Here is a 27,976-nt window from a genome sequence, read left to right as displayed (position 1 = left end):
TAATATTTGGCACCAAATACTAGTTTGGAGCAAGTAAAGCAAAATATTTATTATTTGAAAGGCTCACAGAGAGCATTATTGAGACTTAAAATATCTTACCTGTATAATCATAAATGCCTTATAACAGGATGTCATTAGGAATTACATTAGGACACTTTGGCCAAAAAAATTATATTGCAAACACATTTTTTCTTTTGAATCTTGCCCCCTAATATATAGGCCTTTAACAACTTTATTCTAAATAAAACCTTCTAACATCTACCAATTTCCTCTACGTGATCTTGTGTTTTCCTCTTGTCATCTTTCATACCCTACAGTAAGAAAGTAAACAGTAATGATCACCAGATAAGACATTTAAATCTACTTACTTTTCACTCACTGACATGATTCAATCAAAAAGACCACAAATATTTTGAGTTGGAAGGGACTCAAAGAGATCCCTGAACCTAATTACCTGCTCCTTGAAGGACTTCCTAAATTCTGATTAAAAAAAAAAGCATTCCTAGCAGCCAGTATAAGTAAAGGCATTATCAGGAATGATCATCTCTGCATGAATCCAAATCCAATCCAGATACAAAAGCTTTAACTTACACAACACAGCTTTTACAAGAGATGCGTAGACGTAAATTACGTCCACCAATTTGATGACTGAAATGGAGACCAAACTCTGAAAATTTTTTTAAAAGCTGCGATAGACTTAAAATATCAAGAACCTTAGTAATAAACTGACTATTTCTTGTGGAGAGACTTTAAATATCAGCAACCTCAGAAACAAGCAAACTTCATATATAATCTAGAAAACCTGTTTGGCTAAGTGTAAATATTTATTTTTCAAAACCTATTTGCTAAAATAGACTCCCCAGACATCTGTTTCAACACGTATCAATCATCAGTAATTTCACAACACAAATCACCCCAAACCTTTTCTGACTACTACATTGGTTGAAGAAAAATAAGCTTTTACTGAGTAGTGGCTTCCTTTCTACTTAATTTTTCAAAATTGAGACAGCAATTTAATGAACAAAACTAAATTTTAAAGTGTTCACAAATTACATACATGCTGTTTTGATAGGTATTAATTACATGAAAACAGTGTTTCACCACTGCATACTCCCTTTTACTGTAATGCATTAGCACTTTGCAGCCAGAGAAGAGAGTGCTGTTACACAATATGGTGTTAGGAGATACCCGAGTACCTAATTAGGAGACTTGAGAAATACACAATGTAAAATTACAGAAAGAATATTCTAGAATCTTTAAACAAGATTTCTTCCTTGTATGCATACAAGAAATTCTGGATTTCAATCTAGAAATAAATTTACTCTCACAAACAGAACAGTTACAGTTCCTCATATTCATGCTTTCAAATAGGTACAGAATGTACTTTTCCTTTGGAAATGTTTACAGAGGGGAAAAAAGAAATAGGTGGCTAGTACTGTAAATTACAACACTGAATAGCAAATAATTACAGCAGACATTTGGAAAACCACCAATGTTTAAGAGTTTTTCAGTTGTTGGCTAAACAACTGCAAGTATCTTTGCCAAAACCAGAATAAAACGTCTAATCAGAAGTGACTCTTGCATAGAGAAAATAACTTATTCACTAATCTATTTTCAGAAGAAAGTTTAACCAATTATAGAAAACACTGTGACTGCATCGATTCAGTTGCACAACTCAGTTTTCAATTCCAATCTCATTCAGAGTTTACAAGCTCAATCCCATGCTTTAGCAAGTAGAAAACCTCTTCTTCCTCCAGTGGTTTGCTGAAACTGAGTTCTAGAAGTTAAAGAATTTACTAGGCAAGAAATGCTGTGCCATTCAACTAGATATATTTTCAACATTTTTCCTGGGAAATACATGGGTTATGAGGTTATTAGTCAACAATTGAGACATGTCCAACTACATTTAATCATTAAGAGACTCAATTCTATCTTTAAATTAATTTTTGCCTTTTGTTAAATGCTAGCTCTTCCCGTGAAAAACTCACCATGAGTGAGACACTGAGAATAGCATAAACATACAGAAAAGTTCATTTATAAGTGGCTTAATAAGAAATTTCATGAAAGTACAGTAAAGGCATCATTATAGGGGGAAAAAAGTGACAATCACCTAACTATGTGGACATAGGTGAGCATTATATATATACATACATATATTTGTATGTTTTTGTGTGTGTGTATATATATATATATATATATATATATAACATAATACGAATTCCAATTATCTTGGAGTAAAGAATGTTTTAGGAATATCCTCTGAGGGAAAATAACTAGTCTGTCAGCAAAGCAGAAGCTATGCCAGAGAATTTATAGAAATGTACGAAATTCAAGTGAACATGTGAAAAACAAGGAACCTTTCAAACATGACTGCTTAAGGATGTATAAAGATAGTCAAGGTAAAATAGGTAATCCTATTACAACTAAGATTAAATTACAGTGATATGAGATAGGTCATCCTAATACAATTGTAATATACAGAGAAATAAGTCATCTTTAAAAATTAGTATCTAGAGTTTGAATACATGTTTCAGAAATACATTAAAAGGTTATTTGAACTCAAGATATTTCCAGAAGATATAAAAGCTGCAGATGCTCTAAATCTTCAAAACAGAAATCAACAGCTTTCTAAGATCCAATTCAGTGCCTGAACATTAAAACTCTGGTCCCAAAGCTAAAGAAAAATGCTTTAGAGCATGTACATACAGACAGCTTTATGCTATTTCAATAGAGCACAAAGGTAGCAGTAAAAGTAAAGTATTTTGCTTCAATTTATAATTTATCTTTCAAAATGTTCAATTCTTGTGCCAAAAAAAAAAATCGAGTTAATTTATTATCAAATGCAGGGCAAAACTGTTTTTTCACTTAAATAAGAAACACCAACACCAAACATAATTTCCACAAACCTTCAGGATCAAGGAGTTTCTCTATTCCCAGGTGTTTCCTGGCTATGGTGAATGCATGGTCTAATCGTTGTACAGGAGACTGCTGAGAAGCAACGGCATTCCAATCAAATAGGTCTGGTCTAAAGCAAAAAAAAAGGAGGAAGTTTTTATTTTTTCAGTCTTACATTTACTTATGCATTTCTAAAGCTAACCATCAGCCTCAACTTTTTTATTCTCATAATGAAAGATCATGTTAATTTGCCTTGGACTAATGAAGCTCAGTTTTGAATGGGTTTTCATTCTGTTCTCATCCATGTCCACCACAATCACATTGTCCATATTTATTGCTCTCCAACAAATCCCAACAACCTATAACCTCACATCCCTGAACCACTGCTGCTCTCCCCTACAGCACTGGGCTCCTGTCACTGCCCACAATGCCCACAGCACATTGGCTCCTTAATTCCAGTCCCAAATAATGCTTGGGTGGGAAAGATCAGGTGCTGTGGCCATGCAATTGGGACTGGCATGTGGCAGGACAAGCAGGACAGAACTGCCGAGGCCATCCGGGGGCCTTCCTCCTCTCGCCAGCTACCAGTCTTTCCCTTCAATTAATATTTCTAAGAATGCAATTGCTTCTGAGATTACCAGATCACTGTTATAACAGATAAAAATAAATCAAAAGGTTAAAATATCCATAGAATCATAGAAAAATTTAGGTTGGGAAACACCTGTAAGAACATAGAGTTCAACTCTTACCCTAACACTGCCAAGTCACAATTTATATGCTCTTACAGGAAAAGACCTGTAAAAGAATATAAATGTAAAAGAATGACCAAAACTGAATTATAGCTCAGATGCAGTCTGGGACCTTGTATTAGCAGCTGCACTATTTGTAATATAAATAATGTTAGTACAGCACAATCTTTGGCTTTTCATCTAAGAGTTATCCATTAGGAAATCAGAATTTGTTATCAGGCACTCTGGAGAATAAAAGTTTAATCAAATACCTTGTGATTACTATGCATGTAATATGAAGAAAAACAACTATGCTATTTGTGACTTCAATACAGTGTTCTAAATCAGGGGACATTTAAATGTATCATTGCAACTACTGATAAGCACATTATTTACACAATTTAAATTTTGCAATTAATGACAGATTTACTCACATTTTATTAATTTATGAGTTAATTTTTAAAAGTATCCTGAGTTACACTAAATGGAAAAATGTTCACTACATCATATTGTAATAATTTCAAGAAAAAAATAATGTAAAATAAAAAAAATTCCCTTTACCTAGCAGTTATTCTCCAGGCATGTACCTTTGCTGTCTATTTTTTTCTGAGAGGGGAGTGAGTTACATAGCAACAACTAAGTTATTCCAAGTTATTTTGCTCCTCTCTGCATATATGCTTAAACATTAGAATTTTCTACCTCCCACATGCAGAATAACCCAAAACACTAATTAATTTTAATTTAATATTAAATCTGGCTGGGAACAGGGTGGAAAAGGGAGGGGAAACTTTGGTAGTAATCTCTGGGTTTACTCACGGATGGATGAAGTCTGTGATCCCATAGACTGCCTTGTGTACTAAAACACAGGCATGCAAAACACACACTATGAGTACATAATTAGTAAAAAATATTTTTGGCCCTTCTCCTTTAGCTAGGGCTGGAGCTGGCATTGTTCATAGCAGTCTACACGATCCTGTGTTTTCATTTTACAGATAGCGTTCAGAGAAAACCAGGTATTACCAAAGGCTCCTTACACAAAATCAAGGTCTTCTCTTTTTCCCTTCACTCTACCTTCCCAGTGGGGGACAGATGGGCAAGAAACCTTGAGGGGACATAGCCAGGACAGGTGACCCCACCCAGTAAAAGGGATACCCCATGCCACATAACTTGCTCAGCCATCAGTACCTGGGGAAAGGAAGGGAATGAGGTTGGGGGGTGTTTGGGAAGGTGTCTCCTGCTTGAAGACTGGCTGGGTACCAGTTACTGCCTTTGCATGATTTGTTTTCTATTCTTCTTTCCTCCATGTATTAAAAGAGTCTCTATTTTGACCCAATGGTTTTCTAGCCTTCATTTTTCCTATTCTCTTCCCTGTCCTGGGGGGAACAGGGGGTGAAGCAAGCAAGTGGCTGTTGGGTGCTCGACTGCTGGCTGGGGTCAAGCCACCACACCCCTACACCTTATTCTGCAAGCACACGGATAATACTCAAATCCTTATTCCAAATTTAACATTAGGCATAGGATACACAAGCTCATACAGCAAATTTAGCTAAGAGAGCACTGTAGTAACCACAAAGCTGTCTATTATGACTGTCTTAAAAAGCTGGCAAGGATGTGTTAAATATATACTATGCAGACTAGAGAGCAAAAAGATTATTTGGTAAGAAAAGCCATTAGGACAAGGAGAGGAAAGAATTGTATCCAAAGGCCTACCTCCTCCTCCTCAAGTTTTTCTTTTTTCCTTTTTATTTTTCTCTTTTAATTTGGCTTGAAGTTATAAGCACACCTGGAGTGCTCAGAACTGCACATTATCATTTCTTGTTTGGTGATACAATATTTTATATATGGGAATATACTTTTAATCAGTCAAGACTCCACTGGGCAAGAACATGAATATTTACAATTGCTCCTTGAGGAATGTCACAATATTGTCTTACCCCTCCTGAGAAAAATCTCTGTCATCATTAATAATATCTTAGATAGTCAATTTCATCCAATGTTTCAGTTGTATAATCCAGGAAGGTATTTTCAAGTTAATTTTAGACTATCTTGGTAGGTTATTATCATTATATCATCTGTAGAGGTAGGACTCAATATAAGACACACTGAATTTTTGTTAATTTGTTTTTCTGGGTTTTGTTTGTTTGTTTTTCTTTTAAAAAACAAACACTTCAGCACTCACAAGAGTTTGAAACATCACATCTTAACACCTGGGTTGAACTTGAATGCTGCCTGTGCAGAGGATATGCAGCATCTCTCTCCACTCATTACATTACAAAAATTTGAACCCTCTGAGACACAGCCAGAAGAGAATTAGTAAGCTTCAGTATGTCACTATCAGATTTCTTACCAATTTTCTTAGCATTGTACATAAAGCAGACAGCACAGAATCCAAGACAACTTACAAGTATATGGCCACCTACTGCAACTCACTTCTGAGAAGTAGCAATTTAATTAAAATAAAAATAAAAAGCTCTCTCTACTCCAACAGCATTTTAAATTTCCAGATTTTCACTTTGTTGAAAGATTATGTTGCTATACACATTTCAGTAGCTCTATCACTAGAATAACAGTGTCATAATGTCAGCTTGAAGCAGCAGCAGCTTCTCAGTACTATGTGTAAGGATGTTTCACTGGGTGTATTTATGTGGCAATACTGCCAAGTGTGATTGTGGGAAATATTATAGCCTAGAAGATTAATAATTGTGGTAAGTGGAAAATAGCTTTTGAATATCCCCAAAACAAAACTGATTTTCAAATTACAACTGTCATAGCTTTCTAAGGAGTTTTAAATACAGGATTGAGAAGGTATGAAATAGTAAAAGAAAGATATGAAATGGAATACTGATTCTCTGCCTTCATTTGTCCTTTCCATATTGTTCAAATAATACCAAGGGAGATGGAATTTATCCTTATATCTGCAGCTTGGGTCTTGCCTGAAAGGGAGCAAACCCAGAAAAAATAACTAGCATTTCCTCACTCCTCTTCCTGAACAATACAACGATACACATTTTCAAAGTTAGAATCAAGTAGAACATGCTGAACTTTATCTAGCCATTCACCAATCAGCTCAAACAGCACCGGTCTTCATTACTTTATGACAAGACCATGGAGAGCCAAAATTAAAAAGATTGAATGCTTCAATGGACAACTTTACATTGTAAAAACCAAACTTTCTATAGAACATAAGGTAATTTTTGTACCCACAGTTCATTCCTATCACTAGCATAAATATAAACAATAAAACCAAAAAAATAAATGAGAAAACAACCCTGAATTTTTTCAAAACATATTTTGAAGAAAAGGAAAATAGAAAAAAAGACTCCCTACATACCACTGACCCCCAGTTACACAATTTACAACAGAGCTCAGACAGATTGACAACGTTTAATCTGGAGTATATTATGGACAAACAAATCCTACAGACTTCTATGCAGAAATTATAGTCATGGATAAGACAAGCCACATTTTACCATTATTGTAGACAGAAAATAGTCATATTTAGACCATAAAATATAACATTGCCATTTCAACAGAAAAGCTGTGTGTTTGTCTACATTTTTATACAAGAACATCTTGTATATGTCTTCAGAACTCTCAAAATTGAAAAAGGTCAGGAGAGAGTAACTGATACATAACCTAGTGGTTTGCTAAAAAAAATAAATATTCTTTTCATACCTCTTCACCCCACTGTTTTTGCATTTACTTTTCCTGTAAACTACTGAAGAAAACTTTTTTTTTTTTTTTGCTTCTGCCCAGGACCTCTTTCTGATGTTATTTTCTTTCCCTTCTCACTCTAGCACCCTGAAGCAGAAACAGCTGCAGTGAAGTGCTCATTTGTAAAGCAGTCACCTGGCCTAAGTTCAAGCATTTTAAAGAAGCAAGGAGGAAGATAATGAATGCCACCTGTTCCCACTTCAAAATCCTGTTTACAGAACCAAGGAAGAAAAGAAAAAGAGCCACAACAAATTTGGAAAGGTAAAGCTTTCCCTGATATCTACCTAGAGGAAAAGGATTTAAAGAACTAAATGGGGAAAGGTCTTTGTGATCTGGAGCCTGAAGAAGGGAGCGTTTCAACTGTAGAAGGACTGACCTCTCTTCATCAGCAAAATATTTTAGTTTCTGTATATTCCTAGGGTGATGGTGCCACTCCACAGCTGTTGCCTTGTTTTTTCAGTTAAATGCAGAACACACTATTCAAGAGATCATGTGCCAAGCTTATATCCTGAGACTTCCCCCTCTGGGCTCACTAATGTCCCCTTGGAGATCTGCCAGGTAGCCTGTGTTTCACCGTTTCTTTCACTCAGTACTGAAAGCAATTGCTAAAGAGCCTAAATGTCCATGGAGACATGGTGATTACAGAGATGGGAAAATCTACCTAAAGTAACCCCTTAATAAAATGACGGAGAAAGGGCATTAGAAAAATCAGATGCAATCAAAATAGCAAGCTGAAAGCTAGGGATTGGTGGGTTAGAAGACTATGAGAAATAAAGCTTCCCACTGCTCTCACAGCAGTGCTTGCTATGTGGTCAGTGCTTCATGATGGTCTCTTACTTTATCTCAATCCCTTTAACAATGTACTTAGAAAATTCATCCAGATGCAGATTTCACATTACTGTCTGAACCTCTTTAAAAAAAACAAGACAACTACAATCCAAAACTAAAAGCCACCTGTTCATCACTGAAAACATTACATAAGAAGAATGAAAATATCACCACCCCTAAAGGAAAGGGATTGGTTTGAAAAATAAATAGATTTAATGCTACAACAAAATCTACTTGCACTTTAAAAGAGTCTAAATATGATGGAAAAAAAAACATTCTTTCAGTGTTGGAGAGATTTTTGGTGTTTGGGGTTTTCTGTTGGGTTTTGGAGGTTCTTTGGTTTGCTCTTGGTTTAGTTTTTGTAGAATAGAAGTAAAATTGGGAAAAAGTGCACACACTAGGCACCAGGTCCACTGTATGAGATAAATATCATATCTGATTTTCAAACTATAGCTATCCTTCCTTGTGACTAACTCTGCTTCTATTCCTACCAATGCAGAGGAATAAAATCACACCATAAAAAGTAAAGAAAGAAGAGAGCAGCTAGACAAAACTTTATGGAGAACAAGGAAATAGACAAGAAAAAGTGGAATAGGAGAACTGGAGAAATAGGGAATTCTAAAAAAAAAATACAAACTGGAAAAATTGAACAGGGAAAACAGAGGAGCTAAATTCAGTGTTTGTTGAGTGTTTATCATTCTATGTAAGTAAATCACAAAATATTTATAAAGCATAGGATGTGTGAGACACCAGGTTTCTCTGAGAATTCATGTAAATCATGCTTAGACAACTTTTCTTCAGTGTATATTAAAACTGTCTTTTTTAGGCACTAAATCTAAGACACTCTGACATGCAAGTCTCTAATGTACCTGCATCTTAAGAGTGATTGAATTAGGCTCCTTAGAGAAGGTTTTTTATTATTAAAGGATAGAGTTAGGAGCTCCCAAGCACTGAATGTCCTAGTGTGCCTATTTAATTGATTCCATCTGGAATCTTGAAGGAAAATTCAGTGTTCCCACACACTAAACATGAAATGCAAAGTCAACAAAAATCAAACATCAACGGTTCATTTCAAAAATTACTGCATCAGGGCTTTGGAGGAAATGAGGAAATGAAAGTCTTGCAGAGAACTTAGTGATTTAAGTCCAGAAGATGACTGGTGTGTCTTGGAGACTTGCCTCCGGGAATCTGACTGAACACTTGCCATTTCCCAGATAAGTGCAGTAACTACTGGGCAAGAGACAGGACTTCTGTGGAGTAATTCTTCACTTCTATTGAAAATAGGCTCGCTGTGCGGAAAGCTATGCAAGATTTATGGTAGCAGACAGAAGAAGAGCAAAAGCAGCCTTAAGTTTTGCAGCCCTGAATTACAAAACCTGAATAAAGCGCATAAATTCCAGTAAGCAGGAAATTAATGTTCATCTGGTGAACTTTGCTCTGAACTGAACACAGCAGTGCATAAAATCTGACAAAGGACACAGAAATTTGTCTAGACAATCCCAGTCTGGTTTACTGGCAACTACACTCCCCAGCCAGAGACTGATCCTGAATAAATTCCTCTGTTCACACTTCTGAATAAATTCCTACAGAGAAGGACAAAAAGGAATTTCTGATTACTGATTTCAGACATCAGATATTACATGGTCCTGCAGAGCATGCAATATGAATATCTGAGTATCAGATACCCTAATCAGGGAACAGACAGTCTGATATTGTTTCTAGGTAGAAAGATGTGGAAAGATGACTGGGGTAAAATCAGAGGAAACCGAGAAGTAATATTCACATCCTAAGAGAGGTTACAATGGTATGGGAATTTTAGGGAAAAATACAGTTGTGGCTCCCTGGATGGAATGCAGTTGGTGTGTTTGAAACCCATTCTAAGATGATTCCCCACACAGCAGGATTGTTTGTCAGTCTTTTCCATTGTCTTGGGATTTCAGAGCCCTCCTCACAATCTTGCCTTTGTTCACATGGAACAGCATGTGGAAACAGTCACCATCTTGTCTTTGTGTGGGAAAGCCACATGTACATGACCTGCAGGGAGTCTCCATCATCTTCTTCTTGTCCCAGCTGCCACAGGGAACTAAGTCAAGGGGGTGACCATCTTTTTGTGAGAACACCCTCTCTTTCTTTATACTTTTTGTTATCATTATTGCTGTTGTTGCTGTGCGTATTTCTTATTCCATTGCTGTTTGCTTTGAGTAAATTGTGATCCCAACCCAAAGTCTGCTTTTGTTCCTCTTTTGCCAGAAGTGGCAGTGAGAAGGGAGTTTATTGGAGTTCAATTTCTGGATAGTGTTTGAACCACTGCACAGTTAAAAAGTTTAACTGCCTAACAACTTGAGCAATCAGCGGCCCTGCAGGACAGTCTCCTTTAAGAGAGGAGTATATACCTAAGGCATCAGTAGTAGGAGAAAGAGGTTGGGAGTTTTATCATGTTGGGAAAGTCAAGCCTGCTTTAGAAGCAGCAGTGGCAAGAACTGGGTTTTTTAGATATATTGACTTGAACATCTTCCTTAAGCCACGTACACAGAACCCCCAGAAAACTCTGAATCTCTAGAGATACAGATTTATGTAGCATAGACTAGAAGAAGGCAACTTCTGAGAGAGGCTAAAAACTCAAATCAGTGGTGGAATAACTTGAAAGATTTTGAAAACAAAGGCTACCTTCTCCAGCTGTGTCCTTGTGAGGCAAATCCATACTTTCAATTCATCAGCTATGAGAGGCTTTCAACAAACACATTTTCCCCCTCTAAGTGCCCACAGGAAAATCTCCTTCTCCCTCTGGGACAACCTCAAAGGCTGAGTTTTGGATCTACTCCTTGCTCTTCTGAAAAGTTTCCAAGCCTGTACTCCTTGAGACTATCTTTTTGGTATACAGACAGAAATTCCAGAAAAGGATCTGAGCTGTGTATATTTGGTTGTGCTGTGAAAAGCTCTCCCTCCATGAGAGGATTTAGTATGACACAAAACACAGCAGCTAGGTCAAAGCAAACATACAGTCATTTAAAAGAATGCTGAAACTGCTGAAACACCCACAGAGGAAGCAGCTAAACCCCCCACAAAACAGACAGACCATCCTCAAGCCCTGTACAGCCATCTGTCACAAGCTTACTGAAACAGTGAAAAGCTGCTTTTCCTACCTGTGGCTGTGGAGGAGTGCGTTGAAGGCCAATCCATCAGACCAGCTGGTGGTGAAATTGGTAACGTTGACCTGTGGGTAATTGCGAGTCGATTGACGGACCCAGCTCAGCAGAATCATCTCACTGTTTGTCTGCTGCAGCCCAGCCATGATGTTTTTCATTACATCTTTGACCTGCAACAAAAGACAGAATTTGATAAATGATTTAACTTATTAAAAGCTGACTGTTTCTTTTCTTGAAATGAAAAACCTTCAGTTACATAAATTTCAACTCTAAAGAAAAACTGCTAAGTAATTAAAGAACACACTTGTTTTCACAATGTAATGACAGCAATCAATTCTGAATGCTTAACACCAACAGCTACTGACATGCATGAATTCATTCATCCCTGTGCCACAGGTGAAGCAGGGACAGAGAGAGCACATTTGTTAACATAATTTGTGGTAACAGAGTTCTTTCAAATGAAATGTTTCTCCTTGTGGTTTTCTTTGATCTGGAAACACATCCTTAGTTAATATGATACATTAGAGCAAAAGTCTGAGCATACAGCAAAGAAGAGCATAAACAGTGGATCATGTTGTTGACTTAAAGGTGCAAACTATATTTGCATACATGCACTTGGATGAAAATTCAATTTCATTGCATGCATTAAAAGAGTACTGCATATGTTTCAATTTTATTATTTTAATGAAGTTAATATTCCTTTTTCACTACAGAGAGTTTACCAATCTACAGTTATTATTTTACAAAAAGCCTAAAGGCTTTTATAAATATTATCCTGGAGTTTGACATACTGCAGTAGATTTTTTATTTCCTATCAATTTCTTTACTAGTAAAAGAGCACATAAAACTTATATTAAGAATTATTTTCCTGTAAAGTAGCACCTTTTAAATAATTTCTTTCCCCATTTATCTTTTAGAATAGCAGCTCTTTTAAATTATTCCCTATGATATAATTTAACTATAAAGTTGCTTATTGCTGCTTATTCACTTAGGGAATATTGCATTTCATTATCATTTTCCTCTTGAATTGCTCTGCTGTCAGTATCAGTCAGTCAAAGAACAACATTCATGGAAGAATCTACTTTAAGGTAATGTGTGGACCACTTTGAAACTGTAAAAGTTGTTAAGATAATATGCAGAAGCTGTAATCTGAAAGAACAGTCAAAAAAACAAGGACAATTAATTACGGTGATATTATAGAAAAAACTGAGATAACTTTTATTGTTGAGTATGGTAAATTTCTCACTAGTTTCACAGAACTAATTCAATAATTTGATTTTGTGAAGATACAAATTACTGAAATAACATTTTGGGCTTGCATCTCAGAAGCATATTGACCAAAGAGTATCAGTGCCCTTAATTTTCCTTTTGAGACTTAGGTGTAAACTTTACATTGTATGCTATTAATTTATAAGATGGAAGGAGAAATTTATCCTCTAAATTTCATGGGATATGTTCCTGATTTCAGTCTTAGATTTTAATTTGCACCAATGAAAATTCATATAAATTATGTCAGATAAGAATAGAAGTTTTTATAGTTGTCTCCATTTTTACATCAGGAGACAGAAAATAGAGTGTTAGAAAATTAGGAAATATACACTTTGTTTTTGCTTCATATGTCTGAGTGGGTGTTTTGCATTTCTTGACATTTTCAATATCTTTACTTTTGAGAGATGCCAAAGTTGATTTACATAATGTAGGAAGAAGCTGAGATTTGGCCTCTGTATTCCCAGGCACCATCACTAGCTTAAAAATACAGAATCCTCTTTTTTCATTAATCTGGATGCTAAAAAAGAAGAAAACTTTAGCATGTGTTGCACCACACATAAGAAATAAGAAAGACAAGAAATAAGAAAATACTAAAGCTATGGAGACTTGTCCAAGCTAAGATTTCATTGTTAATTTTGTTTTTTATCATATGCCTATATTTACAAATGCTGATTTTTCTGAACATTATAAGCAAACTCTATCTTCTGAACAATAAAACACTTTATTTGCATTAAAGGATAGCTGAATGAATGCAGGAGCACCATATTTAGAAATAGAAGAGTTCATAACACAAAATTGATTATGTCTTTGAGGTGATACCAAAGAGAAAGGGGCTATGTCTATGAACAGAGATGATTAGACAAAATTAGTAAAAAATATGGGCCATCAGGAAGAAATTATTCAGAAGAATCCAGGTAATAAGTCCAAACCCTTAATTTATTTTTACTTTTCAGGAAATGAATACACAACAGTTTCAATCTCACCTTGTTGAGTTAAATATGCTTATAATAGATAAAGTTTTGCTCTCCTTTTCCTGCATGTCTTTGCAACAGTGAAGACTGTTCAACTTACAATTTTTTGTTGCCTGCTAGGGAGAGTCAGACCTTTAAAATAACAGAGTAAAAGGGTCTGACCTCCTCCTGGATGCTGAGGCCCGTTCCTCTTTAGTGAGAATCAGTGGATAACTCCACTTATACAGCTGGAGCCACCTTGTCCACCTGAGTGCCCTGAGGGGCGTTGCCATCCCACCCCACCTGGCACCTTGGCAGCCCCATGGACACCCTGCAGCACAGCACCACACTGTCTGCAGGACGGCTGGGTCCTGAAGCAGATCCGTGCCTGAGCACAAGAGTGCTGGCTGATATTTTGGTGAAAAGGAAGCTTTTTGAAGGCTTCTTGGTTAAGATGTACTGCTGGAAAAGTGGCGCACAGAGATGTGTTCATGTCATCCTAAAGTGCTTTCAGACAAACTCCTTCAGCATCCAGGCTCAAATACAGCAGCTATTTCAAAATGCCTCTGCCTCCTGCTGTCAGGTGATGAGTTGACCTCTGCTACTTATTTCTTTTTTACCTCTTCTTTCTAATGCAGTGTATCTTGGCAGGACACAAAGCTTTCAGGTGTAGGAAACTCTGACTTCCAGAGAACAGATATTCTTGCTCTTCATGGGGAATGGACATATGCTATGGCAATAGGAAAAGATTAAATTTTGATAGAAGGAGTGGAAAGGACAAAACAGACATCACAGAGATGGCTTCTAAAATGCCAGGCTGCCAAAAGGAAAGCTGTGGACAGAATGAGAGCACTGCTATTCTTGTCACCACATGAAGGAAGTGGCCAAAAGCAGCACAGCCAGCCCTGGCTCACAGCAGCAATGGACTTTTGATCTTCCCACGGCAGGGCCATGTCCTGGAATCTGGGCACGTGTTGCTGTGTGTGTAAGATGACAAGGAACACAGCATGATCTCAGGCTCACACTACATCTCTTTCACCTAAACCAAACACACAGGCATGTAACATTTTATAAGACTGGCAGTTGGCTTCAGTATGCCAGATCCTAGAAAAGAGGGAGGGAAGAAATAATCTGAAAAGAAAATTGTTCTCAAAGCAAAAATTTTTCATTTTTCTTATTAAAATAGGAACCTTACATCTCCCTGACAGTATCACTTAGAATATTTTACTTGCTAGATTTCAAGTATTCTGACTGCAGAGATTGCATTTTTATAGTTAGAACCACTAAAGACTTTCCAAGTACATTTGATAGAACACTTTTAAGAACATTTTTATAGATATTCAAGACACCCATCAAAGTAAAGGATATTCTTTGTTCATTGATTCAAGGTGGATTGACAGAAGCGTTTAATTCCCATAATCAAAAATCAAAATTAAAATGTTAATTCATATTAAAATACTGATGTGCACAATAACCCTGATGCTTTTAGTAAGTCACCAAATGAGGCTGTCAGGCTGTTGAAATGCTCCCCTCTGAAATATTTTCCTTATGTATAGATCTATTATTTCATTATTTTTCCCAGAGAAAGTCAAGACTTGGGCCAAATATTTTTGCTAGGGGTTTTCTTTCATGCTTTACATGAAAATAAGTTCACTCCTAAAAACAGAACAATTTACACACTGCCATATAGAATGTTTTTCCACTCTCAAGGGAGTTCATCAAATATACAGTTTGCAAATTCATAGTTTTCCTCTGTTTTTATTTAAATGTTAATGCTGCAGTGAGGCTGGGATCACAGAGCTGGGAGAAAGAGGGCAGCAGCTTCAAGGAAATAGAGTTTGATGGATTCAGTACTATAAAGAGCTTTGGCAGCAGGTACTCAACTCAGAAGGATGGTTCAAATTCAGGGACACTTTTAATAATAATCTGAAAAAAACAAGCTAGATAAGAAAGAACACAATTACCACAGAGGATATAGAAAGCCATGGTATTTCCACTTCACAGATGTGTGTGTGTCTTCCACTTCTACTGCTGCCTCTCCTCAATGGGACTGATGATAACCATTTGGATTGGTACTGACATTGTTGCTTTCATGTACCTTTCTTCTACCACCTCTTTTCTAAGACTATTTTTATACAAAGAGATTAAAATTTTTGTGACACCATCATGTTGTCATATGTAAGTACAGTTGTGGCCTTCTGTGGTCTCCTGGCTGCAGGAGATGAAACTAGAAAAGCTTCTTGTCTGCTCATCTACAACAACACAAGTGTTCACACAAACAATAATCTTATATCTTTTTTTGGTTGGTGTTTTTTTTTTTTTTTGGGGGGGGGGGGGGTTTGTTTTTTTGTTTTTTGTTTCAGATGTAGAGAGATGGATTTCCTCTAAGTGACTGTCCTAGGCATCTGAAAAAGCAGGACTGCACCAACAAACATAAACTACACAAGCATGCACTAAAAAAAAAAAAAAATAGACTGTGTATTCCTATTTATTTGTCTTTAGGCCTTCCACAGACTACAAACAAACATAGTAGTCTTGGTATTTTACCAAGCTGAGACAAGTGGCAGATAAGTTTGCTGCCCTGATTCTGTATGAACAACTTCTTGTGTTTCCAGCTACTTCTTGCCAGGGACAATCTGTGATCAGCAGCCCAACAGGAAGAAGAATTTCTTAAGAAATTTATAGAGGTGTTTCACCATAAGTTCTGTCAGTATGTAAGATCATACCTACTTATAAACAGGGCAGAATAATAACAAACATATTCTAGATCATGTAATTAACTTTAAAATTTGAAAGAAAATATGGAAAAGAGCACTTTCTCCACAGACCTGTAAATAAGCAAATTTACTTTGAACTTTTCCAGTAGTTCTAGGGAAATAGGCAGCAAACAAATGGCTCCTGAGTGTTTTAGGTTTTTTAAGGAAAAAAGCCAAAATATAAATCTGGCCTTTTTTTTTTTTTTTAAATTTTGAAATTACTCATAATTAAGAAACAGCAACAGGGTTATAATTTATTAGTGGCTTCTTGTTGACAATCATGCTTTAGTTGCTCTTTAGGAAAAAAACCTCTAAAATGGAATTCTAGCTAAATTAGAATATTATTTATAGAAATTTAAATAAAAAGAGAAGTCCAGAAAGTTCAAGTCACTTTTAGTACTTCATAACTAGAAAAAAATTAAACACAGTGATTCCAAACTGATTTTTGCTTTTTTGCTTCCATATACCCTCATATAGTTGCAGTTCTGTAGCCTACGATTGTATAAATTCATAGATTCATAGCTAGCTTTTCACCTACTCTGTTAGACAGAAAGACAAAATACATTCCTAAAGGCCCCAGTCCTAATCTGGGAACCAAGGTTAAAACAGAATCTTGAGACACTTTCTCATAGACAAGGTACAGTTAGCATCTAAAGGTGGGGGTCTTCTGAAAAAAGGTGGAACCAAGGAGGGGAATTACCTCATTACCTGTGCTTCTAATTGAGAATGCTTGTCAAGTATGCTAATTTGGTAAACTTATAAAACTGTATTTGCCCTATGTGGGAATTTTTCCATGCTTGCTGCTGAGGCCTCCAGATAAAGACCAGCTTTTGAATTACCTCCTATACTAACATTACCTCAAAAGTGTGTTGTTTTATTTCTAGATCTTTAAGGCATCACAGAACTTCAAGTATAGACTAAAATTGGACTGAATTATGATTATGCTGACAAAGAGTCACACTTTTAATCATTGCTGTGCAAATTATGATCCTTGGACCTTTTATCCATGGGTGGTTGAAACTGAAGCCATGGGCACCATCACAGCTGCCATCACAGTTATCACCAGGCTCAAGATGAAGCTTGAAATGAATCACTTTTGCATTGCAAACAAAAGGTTTTTGGTTTTTACATGGCTGCTGTCAAAAAGCTCATCAGGCTACACCAGAACCTGAGTCTTCTGTGTGTCTGTGCAAGTGCATGTTAAAAGGAATGGTGGGAATGATTGAGAAGAAATTAGTAAGTATACAGCTAATACTAAAACACACTTTTAACCCTGTTTCAGGATAAAATATGAAGAAAACAAAATATTAATTTGAACATGATTAGTCATCTCAATCCATAATTTATTCAACTTAAAACAGAGTGAATAAAGGATTATTGGTAAAAGTCGTATAGCTAGGTATTATATTCCATCTGCTCTTAAAAAGTAATTTAGAACAATTTTATACAATTGAACTAGGAATATTTAAACAGGAGAAAAAGGAAGAAGTGAGTTAACTATCTGCAGCTTTTCTGTTGCTATTGTCCCATAAAATGAGAATAAAAATGTTCCCTACTTGGATGAATGACACGCATCTCATTTTTGATAAGAGTGTTTCATGTTTAAAGTCTTTTAAGCTCTGTTTCTCATGACCTTTTCTTGTTATTGTATAAAAAACTTGTGGATTACTGCTTGGGGAATGACTCCATAGTGTCCATAGTCAACATTAATGGGCAGACTCATAGCCCAGATTCATACAAACACATGGATTCAGAGTATCTAGATATTTTGAGTTTTGATTTTACTGCCATTTCAGAATTTTTTTAGTTAAGTGTCCTCATCTACCATGCTGGTTTTTATGAAATCCATTTCATATTTCTCCAAAGAGACAGGAAGCTAAATGAGCCTCATCTGCTTCAATAAATAGGCAGTCTAGCAGCTTTTTAGTGTTCTAAAAATAATTCTTGTCAGGATGGGGGTCAGCAACAAAAAGCAACTGATGTGATTATTTCATTAAAATAGAGAAGTCACTCTTTCTAAGATATTAAAAAGAAAGCCACATTGGCTTTTCTATCCATTTTTGTTAGGATAACTCATATACATAATCTTGCAATATCTGACTGTGATATTACAGTCAAAAAAGTTTCTGCTAATCCTGTAAAAACTATTTTGTCTTCTTAATATTGCCAGTATCCTTGATAATATGTTAGCAGACTGCCACAATATTTGCTCATTTAGCACGTTGCAGTGTCTGTGTTTGCTTTGTAGGTTGTTGCTGGATAATAATGGAGAAAAGATCAATGGAATAAAGGTTTTTCTTAGGAAGTAATGAGCAGTGCCACTCACCTGCCAGTGGAGGATTATATTCCAGATCAAACCAAGGGTCAGCTTATGATTTCCATCCACAATATCTGAGCTCCCTATATTTACCAAATCAACCTATTATAAAAACAAAAAATAAGATTAATAACAAGCATAAGAGGTTGGAAGGAGACAAAAGGGTGGGCTAAGGTAAATCTCTCATTTGGTTTCTGTTGTTCCATAAACATACCAATCACATTTTATAAATGGCACAATTAATGTTCTGGAAAAAAACAGCAGTGATCTGGAGTTCCTATTATTCCAGTTACAGCATGTTGTGAAACATAAAATGAAAAGCAATAGTTATAATAACTCAAATATCTTTTATATTAAGCTTTTACAATTACAAATCACACAGACAGAAAAACTACTGCACTCTGCATTATACTACCTTACATAATATAATGTTCTGAATGTTAACACACACATTTCTAGACACTGTAAGAACCTACAAACCCAAGGCATTATATATTTAAATTAAAATATAACTTCATTTTCCTCAATTAAATTCTATAATGTATAAAGACATATACAAGATGTGCTCTGGCATACAGATAAAGCAGTGATTGTGATCTAAGCAAGTGTTTTCCACAACTGTTCATCCAGTACTGTTGTTTTCCATACTTTTATCATGCATTTGCAATTTTCTAATGCATCATTATTTACCACCATGGAATTTTCCTTCCTCCACATTGGAAATGATCCTTCACCCTCCCCCACTTTTTATACTGTCTGAATAAGGAAGCCAAACTTAGGACTATGAATGGAAGACTATAAGCTTTTCTGCACATTTGGATAGAATTATGACTCTAAAATGGGCATCCTTGCTGTTTCATAGATGCAAGTTTTCATGGTCAGAACTGATGGTTTTTACTGCAAAGTGTCCCATTCTGTCACAAACTACATTCTGCACTCTCTAGTGCACTTCTGAAGTTATTTGAAGTTACATCTGCAAATTGAATAAAGTTTTCACCCTCAAAGCAAGCTGTTTTATTTTAATTTTTGCGGGTTTTTTTTCAATGCATCTATGTATAGGTCATTTTTACAAACCACAAATTAGACATTTTATCAAGAACTCTAAAACACTTAAAGAGCTCTTTTCTTTAAGAATTCCACATTTTGTACTAAAAGCACATGACATTGGCTGTCTATTCTAACCATCAATGTCTCGGAACATTTCCCAAATGGAATTTAGACTTTACATTCTAAATTTAAAATTGAGTCCCTTGCAGCAATGACACCCTACAACATTTATTAAGGCAGCACCTGCATATTCTACAGACCAAATCCATGTTTGGAAGTGCAAGCCTGAACACACAGAGCCCACATCTGTTTTACTGAAGCAGAGGAACATTGCCCAGTTTGCCACAGGAAGGTCCAAGCCTATACTGGGGCAAACCCCACCCCCCACATCCCCCATGCTCTCCCCTCAATGCTTTCACTGTTCTATAGGAACAAAAAGCCTGTGAAATGGATAGACTGGAAGCAGCAGCATTATTCGGTGTTGCCACCCAGATGACTACAGAGCCTCAGAGCAAAGATGGAACATATCAGCAGAAAAATCTAGACTACTCACAGGCTTCAATTCACTTTAGAACCATTGATTTTGCATTCTTGAAGTCCCACAGAAATAATTTGTCAAATTATTGAAGCTTAAGGAAACTGTTTTAGAGGCAGGTCTTTCGACTTCCTATTGACAAGATACTGTATATCTTTATTTATACTGCACCAATTTTTATATAGTTTACAATGTTTTCATTACATGAATATAATGGCCACTGGATGACCATTTCAGTTTCAAAAATAATGTTTCTTCTTCTATCTTCTAAAATTGGAATACTCTCTGTTTTCTCCCCGGATTTGAAAGAGACTTTCCAGATTTGTGTTCTGGAAAATGAGTGAAGAGCACCTCTGTGGGTTCATTGGATAGGCACTGAATGCGTCAAAAAGTATTTTCTGTGATTATTTGTAACCAGTTATGCAATCAAAACCTTTTTGTATACAGTGAAATAATGTATTGATGATTTTTTTCCCCCAATAATGTCAAATGTTGCACATTTTAAACAATTAGAAGCTTTTCCTTCTACTTATTTACATCAAATACCATCAAATAAAAAGAAAAATCAAGCTAGAGGTCTTTATGTCAATCTTGTAGGGTCACTTTCATTTATGTACAAATCTTTAGGTGGATTACCTTAGATTTATAAAATCAATAACTTTATTCAACACTTGAAATCAAGCATTAGTGACCTCCTGCAGCTATGAAGAAATCCAATATAATATACAGCACAGAATATATTATCTTTGTTTTGTCACCTCTTACTGTGAAGTTCAAGGAAGTGTTATAGCTTTTTTGAAATTTTATTCTGGAGGGGAGTTATGATAAAATTAGTTGGCCAGAGGAAATGTCTGCTAAAATTATGGGTCCATTACAATGCGTGCATAAGGAAGCAATATGAGAATATTTACTCAAGAATGATTCACAGGATACTGGCTTAAAAAATCAATCTTTACAAAGTAGAATTGAAAGTGATATTGATATGATTAGTGTTTTGAATCATGAGAGACAGATGCCTTTGAAACTTAATTAAAAATTATTGTAGGAAAAGCCTTGGATTTTCAGGGTTCATAACTGTCAGAGATTGGGAGTAAATATTTTGATAGGCAGCATCTTGTAACCAGCTATGTTTGACTTCTTGTATATCACTTTTAAAAATACATTTAAAACACCATTCATTAGCATAAAACCATGCAGGTTGATATGGCTTCAGACAGAATCCATTACAGATATATTAGCCAGAATTCACTGGAAGAGGATTTTAAACCCTTTAAAACACATTTGACCCTGATGCTGAATGGGAAAGTATCCAATCCACATTGATAAAGCTGCTTTGACTCCAGTACTTTTATACTATGCACCAAGGTGTTTGATTCAACACCTAAAAAGCATTTTGTGTGCTGTCTACAGGCTGTTCTGAGCCTGTCTGGCTGAATACTTACATTATTTCTCTGCAAAAAGTGGATTGCTTTGTTGACATTGTTCAGAGCATGAACTTTTGTGGAGCCCTTTTCTTTCGCCTACAAAGAAAATAAACCAAATTTGACTGTCCATAATCAGAATGTTGAGTACACTATATGTAAATCACATCTTATATTAAACCTGCAGTTTTTTATTTCATGACTTTATGAGAACAGAATATTAACATACACTGGGATTATGCAGCTACCAATATGAAATATAATCAGTTGTGAAACAAACTGGATCCACAGATAGAAGGTAATTTTCAGTGAAGGAATCATTAAAATGCATATAAAATTACCTAATTCCAGATTCTTTTTATCATGATTAGTTGTCTTCTGCATGGCACAATTTAAGAACATTGCTATGGCAACTAAACAGATAAGCATCAGTTTGTGTAATATTTATGTACAAGTGTATTATCTCTGGATTTTGATTCTCAACCTCCCAGCTTTCCTATGAGAAGATTTTGTACATACAAATTCCAACCAGGAACACAAGAGAACACATTAAAAAATGTGTTTGACTGTGTCACTTTAGAATTTCCAGGTTAATAAGAGCTAGCTGTTCTCTCTTTTCAGTCAAGTACAATTAGACAAGATGGACCACATGTATGACATTAGAAAACCATTCTAATACTATACACTAAATTCTATACCAGCTAAAATCCAGATATCTAAATGAACTCTGCCTCAGTCTTGTTTCTCAGTGCCACACTTAGTAAGTGCATACAATAAGGTAGAATATTTTAATTTCAGTTTTAGGCCTTGCAAAGTGTTACTGCCTAATACAGCTCAGTCACAATTAAACTGAAACCTATTCAGACCCCTAAAAATAGTTTCCACAGGTCCTCAGCAATGGCAGAAAATGGTGACTATCAACTACTACAATTATCACAACATTAAGACTTCAATATGCAGTAAATGTGTTACATACAAGTTTTTGGCCTGTAAGGTATTCCAGGAGCTCCAGAAGTCTTCGTCCATCTCGAAAATCATTAAAAAGGTCTTCAATGTGACGTCTTCCAAACTGAAATGAAACAATTCCTCTGGTTAGTTCAAATGCCAAAAATAATAATTAACAAAAGATCAGAGTAGCTAATACAGTCAAGTCACTGTAAAAAGCCAGTGTCAGAATATATATGGAATGTAGGACACAAAGTAAAAGAGGAAAATACATTTAAGCTCACAGGATTCTTACACATATATCTGTCTTAAACAGGGTTTTCTTGTTTAAGAGACAATGATGCTTAGTTTATTTCAAGTACATGCCATTATTTCAAACAAATAAGCCAGAATTAAATACTAATATATCTAGAAAACAAAGAAGACTTGGCAATCAAGGTGCAAATCAGGAAAAAAATTAGGAAAAATAATTTGAAAAAAAAACCTCAATAAAATAAAAAAGAAAAAAACCTCAAAAAACAAACATACAGGAAGTGATATAAAATTTAAGTGCCTAGTATGAGCTCCATGTGTCAGAAAAATACCCTGGAAGTATACAGAAACAGATAAGCCAGATTTATTCTAGTCACGATCTTAGAAACAGATCTATGTTCACAGGGCATGGAATTATACTGGATTGTGGCCTTATTTCTCTAAGTGGCTGACAGACAACTCATGTTTGGTACCTAGCATCAGTGAAAGATGAAAGAAAATTCTTGTGGTTTTTCCCCATATGACAATGTTAAAAAAAAAAAAATCACTCTTCCTAAAATTCAAACTAAGTTTCTGATCTAATGCTTTGACTAAAGCATGAAATATTAAAAGATAGACTTAATTTTTATAGTCTAGTCACTGAGCAAGTTTTATGTGCAACTATGAATTTTTAGATTTTTTTTATGTATGAAATATTTTAGATACTTTTGTATGTATGAGAGCTATTGAGAACCACAATAAAAAGTAGTGATTATTTTGTGCTATACAAAATATTTTCATACACCCACATTTTTTCTAATTTGCAAAGTTTGATGGATGCTTTGATTGATTTGAGAGCAAGTGTCTGTATTCTAATTTTCTAGAATTGATGCCATGCTGACCTATGTTGCACATCTTCCATTTTTACCACAGAGAAACATAAAATTGGGAATCTGTACTACAGAGAGAATATTTGCTTTCCTGTCAGCAGTGCTGTTCTGGTACTCACTGCAGCCCTCATTAGAGCTAGCTGGGATTTTATGAAAAACGTATTTTGTTAGGAAGTACCAATTCCTTTGGTAGATTACTTGAACAGAGGACAGAATTAAGGACAGTATCCAGTTCTAAATTATTTTTTTCTCATCAACACATAGTTCTGGGTACAGCACTGAACTTGACTGTATTAGCTACTCTGCCATGACCTTTCTCTCTGACTGCTCTTCTGAAATAAACGCTCCTTTCAATTCCTTCAGTTTTTGGTAAGGCCTTTTTTCTGTTTCATGGAATAAACAAATCCACAACATCACAAATTTTCTGCAGGAGTGGGAATCCTTGTTTTCTACACAGTTTTCACACTGTGCACAACCCATTTCAACTAAGCTAATTCCTATTTATTTAACACAAATGATGCCACTTTATTAAATGTCTGAAAACCAGTACTGAACAGATACACATATGATTTACTTGCACTACTCAACACCTTGAATTATCTGTTTAAGTAATAATGCTCAGCAACTCTATTTCCTACCTCACATTTAGTATGAGAAATGGTTTTATAAAAATATTTTACATTATGGGCTGAAAAATCATGTGCCATTATGTAAGTCAAGAAATGGACAGAATTTCTGAAGCTGTAGAACAAATTTAAAATAAAAACATGCAAGTAAATCAGAGAACTTCCCTAATCTTGCAGAACAAAAGTTATTTTTGGATAGGGGAAACAGAAGTTCCATGCACTTTAAGGGAGCTTTTCCACATTCTTTAGAAAGTTGGAGTGACCAACAAGCCCTTCTGTAACACTGTGAAAGAGTTGTGCCCGTAATGCTACTGGATTTCTCTGGGAGTATAAGCACAATGACATTTTGACAATAGAATAAAATTATACTGGTTTGTATCATACAGCAAAAACAGAACTAGCCGTCATAACTGCCTGTGTCTCTGTCTTTCCTTCTTTTTGCAGCATTTAAGGTACTCATAATGTTTATGTTGAAATCAATCTAGGCAGTCAAAAATTCTGCTTAAAAAATAATATATTGTTTTGGGATTTTTTTTTTTTTTGGTAAAGCTTTTAGAAAGAAAATAAAGACACAGCACAGTAGTATCCCCAGCAGGACATATTAATTACAAATGTATTACAAGTAAACCTTAAACCAAAAGTTCCATTGATTTTTTAGGGTCTTGGAAGTATACCTTCCATTAATCACAACTAAAAATACACTAAGGCACCTTACACTACTGCCACACATATCATTCTAAACCTGAAGAAGGCTGTTTTTCTGGCAATGGGGTAATTATGTCTCCTTCCTCAAACAGATTGAATGTCTCAACTGGATCAGCATTGCAGTAAGTCCTGAGACACAAATGGCTCAAAGTTGCATCAGGTAAATTTATTGTGTCATTGGAAAGTGCCTGTTAACTCGAACTTTTGAAAACAGTGAAAAACCAAGCATGGCTTGCCAAACAAATACCTAGTCATTTGTTATACATTCCTGCTGTAAATAAGATTTTTAAAAAACATTTTTAGGTTGTGACCTTAAACTGCTCACCTTTACCTAAGAGAAATGAAAATGTTCAGAAGACTCTCCTCTACCATTTGTTATACATGCTGATTTATTACTCACCCTATGTTACAAACTTATCCAAAACCTAAATTTAAAGAATGTCCAGAATAGCTTCCACCTAAGTTGTTGGTTCTCACTCAACTGTCTTTCTTCAACACCACAGTGATGGGAGAGATGGGGGAAACAAGAAGGAGTACAGGACACAGGAAGGACTAAAGATATTTGATGTCTAGAACAAGATGACTTGTCATCATAAGCAGAAATTCCTTTCTAGAAATATAATAAAACTAAAATCTAAGATAAGACTTTGTTAAAATCTGAATTACTACAAGGACTAGGGATTTAAGTACATGACAGTTTTATACATAATTTTAATTTACTGTATTTGAGTGAAATAAAGATGAAAACACAAACTTTCATGGTTAACTGATAGAGCTGTTTTCTGCAACCACTTATCTTTACAAAACACAAGGGGACATGAAGGAAATCCAAGGCATCTATTTTAAAAGAAAATTGCCAAAAACCCCCATGATACATACAGGAAGATAAAATTCCTCTTTTATTGTGGATTAAATTAACCCTCCAACTTAAATAATGACTGAGCAAATTAATTCACAAATTACACTGGTATGGAGAAAAAACCCAAAACGACCCTACACTACACCATGGTCAACTACATAAGTCTTAGAACTATGTGGCACTGTATAAGTAACATGGAGGAAAATGTGGAATTTGCAGTAAAGTCTTCCCCCATGTGTTGTAAGGAAGTGAAGCATACTTAGAATATTCCATGTAGTAACTCAACAGCACATGCATATTCTAGGAAGATTAGAAGAAGATTATAGGAAGATTATATCTCTGACGTGTTCCAAACTCAGACAGGAACTGAAACAATTTAATGCCAAAGAACACTACCTAAAAACCACAAAAGCTGGTGAAGAAGAAAAAAAAAAAAAGAAAAAGAAAAAAAAGAAAAAAAGGAAAGAAAAAAAAAAGAAAAATCAGGAAATCTATGTTAATAGACAACTGCATATGCAAATTTTTGGCTTGAATACATTTAGGTATCTCAAAACATCAAGCTTCTTCCTACTTATCTCACTGCTGTCTACTATCATTGTCATTCCTGTGTGATTTCCAAAGACTCTATAATAGACCTCATTGTCTCTATGTAAATTTTACAAATAATTTTTATCAAACAACTAAATTATTTAATCAGCTTATTCATCAGATACATTATGGAGGAAGCTAATATTGTGGGAAGTATTACATGAAAAGCTGATATTCTGTGAAAAGCTCTCTATTCAGAGATACATGCAAGTCAGTAATTATTAAAGAAAAACAGAGAACATAATGAAATAATTAAAAAATAACTTGGCCAGAGAAGGCACAAATACATCTGTTCATAAACATTGGCTCTCCAAGGAGTTGAGGCTCAAAAAAAAAAATTATTACCATAAAACTCTTAGCAGCTTTATATTTTAGAACAAATTAGCAGAGGCAAATTCTTCATAAAAATAAAATTGAGCAAAGGGAAAGGAAACTGAAGGGTAGAGTTGGAAAAAGAGGGGAAAAGAAAGGAAAAAACAAATGTCGATTAACAACAAGTGTTGAGGTTTAAGTAAGGGACCATGGAGAGGACATGAGGAAGTGGGATTGAAAGCATACCTCAACCCTAGATGCAGCGCTGTGGGAATGGCAGGGAAAAGCAATCACAGTTTGGGGCTCTTTAAGGAAAGTTGTTGCTCCAACTTCCAGTGGACAATTTCCAGGCAGAATGGAAGGGCTGATTATATTACTGACTCTATGGAAAGTCCTAGTCCACTTCTATGAGAAAGAAGTGGGGAATCTTGTGATCAAGACTAGAGGGGCCTGCCTCCAGTCAGGTAGAGGAGAGGGATAACCAGGATTACTGGACAGTGTGGATTTGCTGGCCTGGCACGTTGGCCCCACACTGGGCACCAGAAAGATCTGTTCTGTTTTAAACCCAGTTTGCTACTAAGCCCCACACAGCTGCTCACTCACTTCCCCCACCCCAGCCACACACAGCCCAGGGGAATGGGGTTTGGCATCTGTGAGTGGGTAGTGAGCAACTGTGCATCACTTGTTTTTCTTGGGGTTTATCTGTATGGTTTTTGGGTTTTATTTTTCAAATCTACATTATTATTATTATTATTATTATTACTATTACTATTACTACTACTACTATCATCATCATCATTATTATTACTATTACTACTACTACTAATAATAATAATAATAATAATAATAGTAGTAATTTTTTATCTCAACCTGCAAAGTTCTCGTTTTGATTCTCTTCCCTGTTCTACTGGAAGGAGGAGGGAGTGTGGAGTAAGCAACAGTACTTAGTTACCAGCTAGGCTTAAACCACAAGCCATAAATTTTCTCCCAAAAACATGAAGGGTGGATATGTATTTCTATTTCCTAAGATTCAAAAACATGCCAAATTTCAAGCAATGAGTCCATAATAACTAGCTCCAGCAAAATACATGATAACAGAAAATTGAAACAGAACTATTATTTGCAGTTCTTTAATAAGCATATATTTTTACTGTTTCCTAAAAATGTTATGTAACAAATATATTTTCACATTTTTTAAAGAAAAATTACAAATG

The 27,976-nt window shown here is 35.4% G+C and overlaps 1 protein-coding gene and 1 long non-coding RNA gene across 15 annotated transcripts in view; one reads left to right on the top strand and one right to left on the bottom strand.

Moving 5' to 3' along the window:
• The window catches only part of DMD (dystrophin), a 1,145,450-nt gene that overhangs the window by 758,287 nt on the left and 359,187 nt on the right, over positions 1 to 27,976 (bottom strand). For 12 of the 14 annotated variants that reach the window (XM_064407380.1, XM_064407383.1, XM_064407377.1 and 9 more), the window contains exons 3-7: positions 22,583 to 22,675; positions 21,628 to 21,705; positions 18,613 to 18,705; positions 11,309 to 11,481; positions 2,907 to 3,025 (exon numbers count right to left, since the gene is read on the bottom strand). In XM_064407380.1, the coding sequence (XP_064263450.1) occupies positions 2,907 to 3,025; positions 11,309 to 11,481; positions 18,613 to 18,705; positions 21,628 to 21,705; positions 22,583 to 22,675 (556 nt within the window). Of the gene's footprint in view, positions 1 to 2,906; positions 3,026 to 7,298; positions 7,472 to 11,308; positions 11,482 to 18,612; positions 18,706 to 21,627; positions 21,706 to 22,582; positions 22,676 to 27,976 lie in introns of those variants that run through there. The other 2 variants (XM_064407389.1, XM_064407390.1) reach the window with 2 other exon arrangements.
• On the top strand, positions 7,426 to 8,934 carry LOC135293349 (uncharacterized). The gene is made up of 2 exons (XR_010355432.1): positions 7,426 to 7,598; positions 8,665 to 8,934. It is a non-coding gene; the product is annotated as an uncharacterized LOC135293349 (long non-coding RNA).

The sequence above is a fragment of the Passer domesticus genome, chromosome 2 (genome assembly GCF_036417665.1).
Source record: "Passer domesticus isolate bPasDom1 chromosome 2, bPasDom1.hap1, whole genome shotgun sequence".
Taxonomy (NCBI): Eukaryota; Metazoa; Chordata; class Aves; order Passeriformes; family Passeridae; genus Passer; species Passer domesticus.
This window is presented reverse-complemented; position numbering and strand designations above follow the sequence as displayed.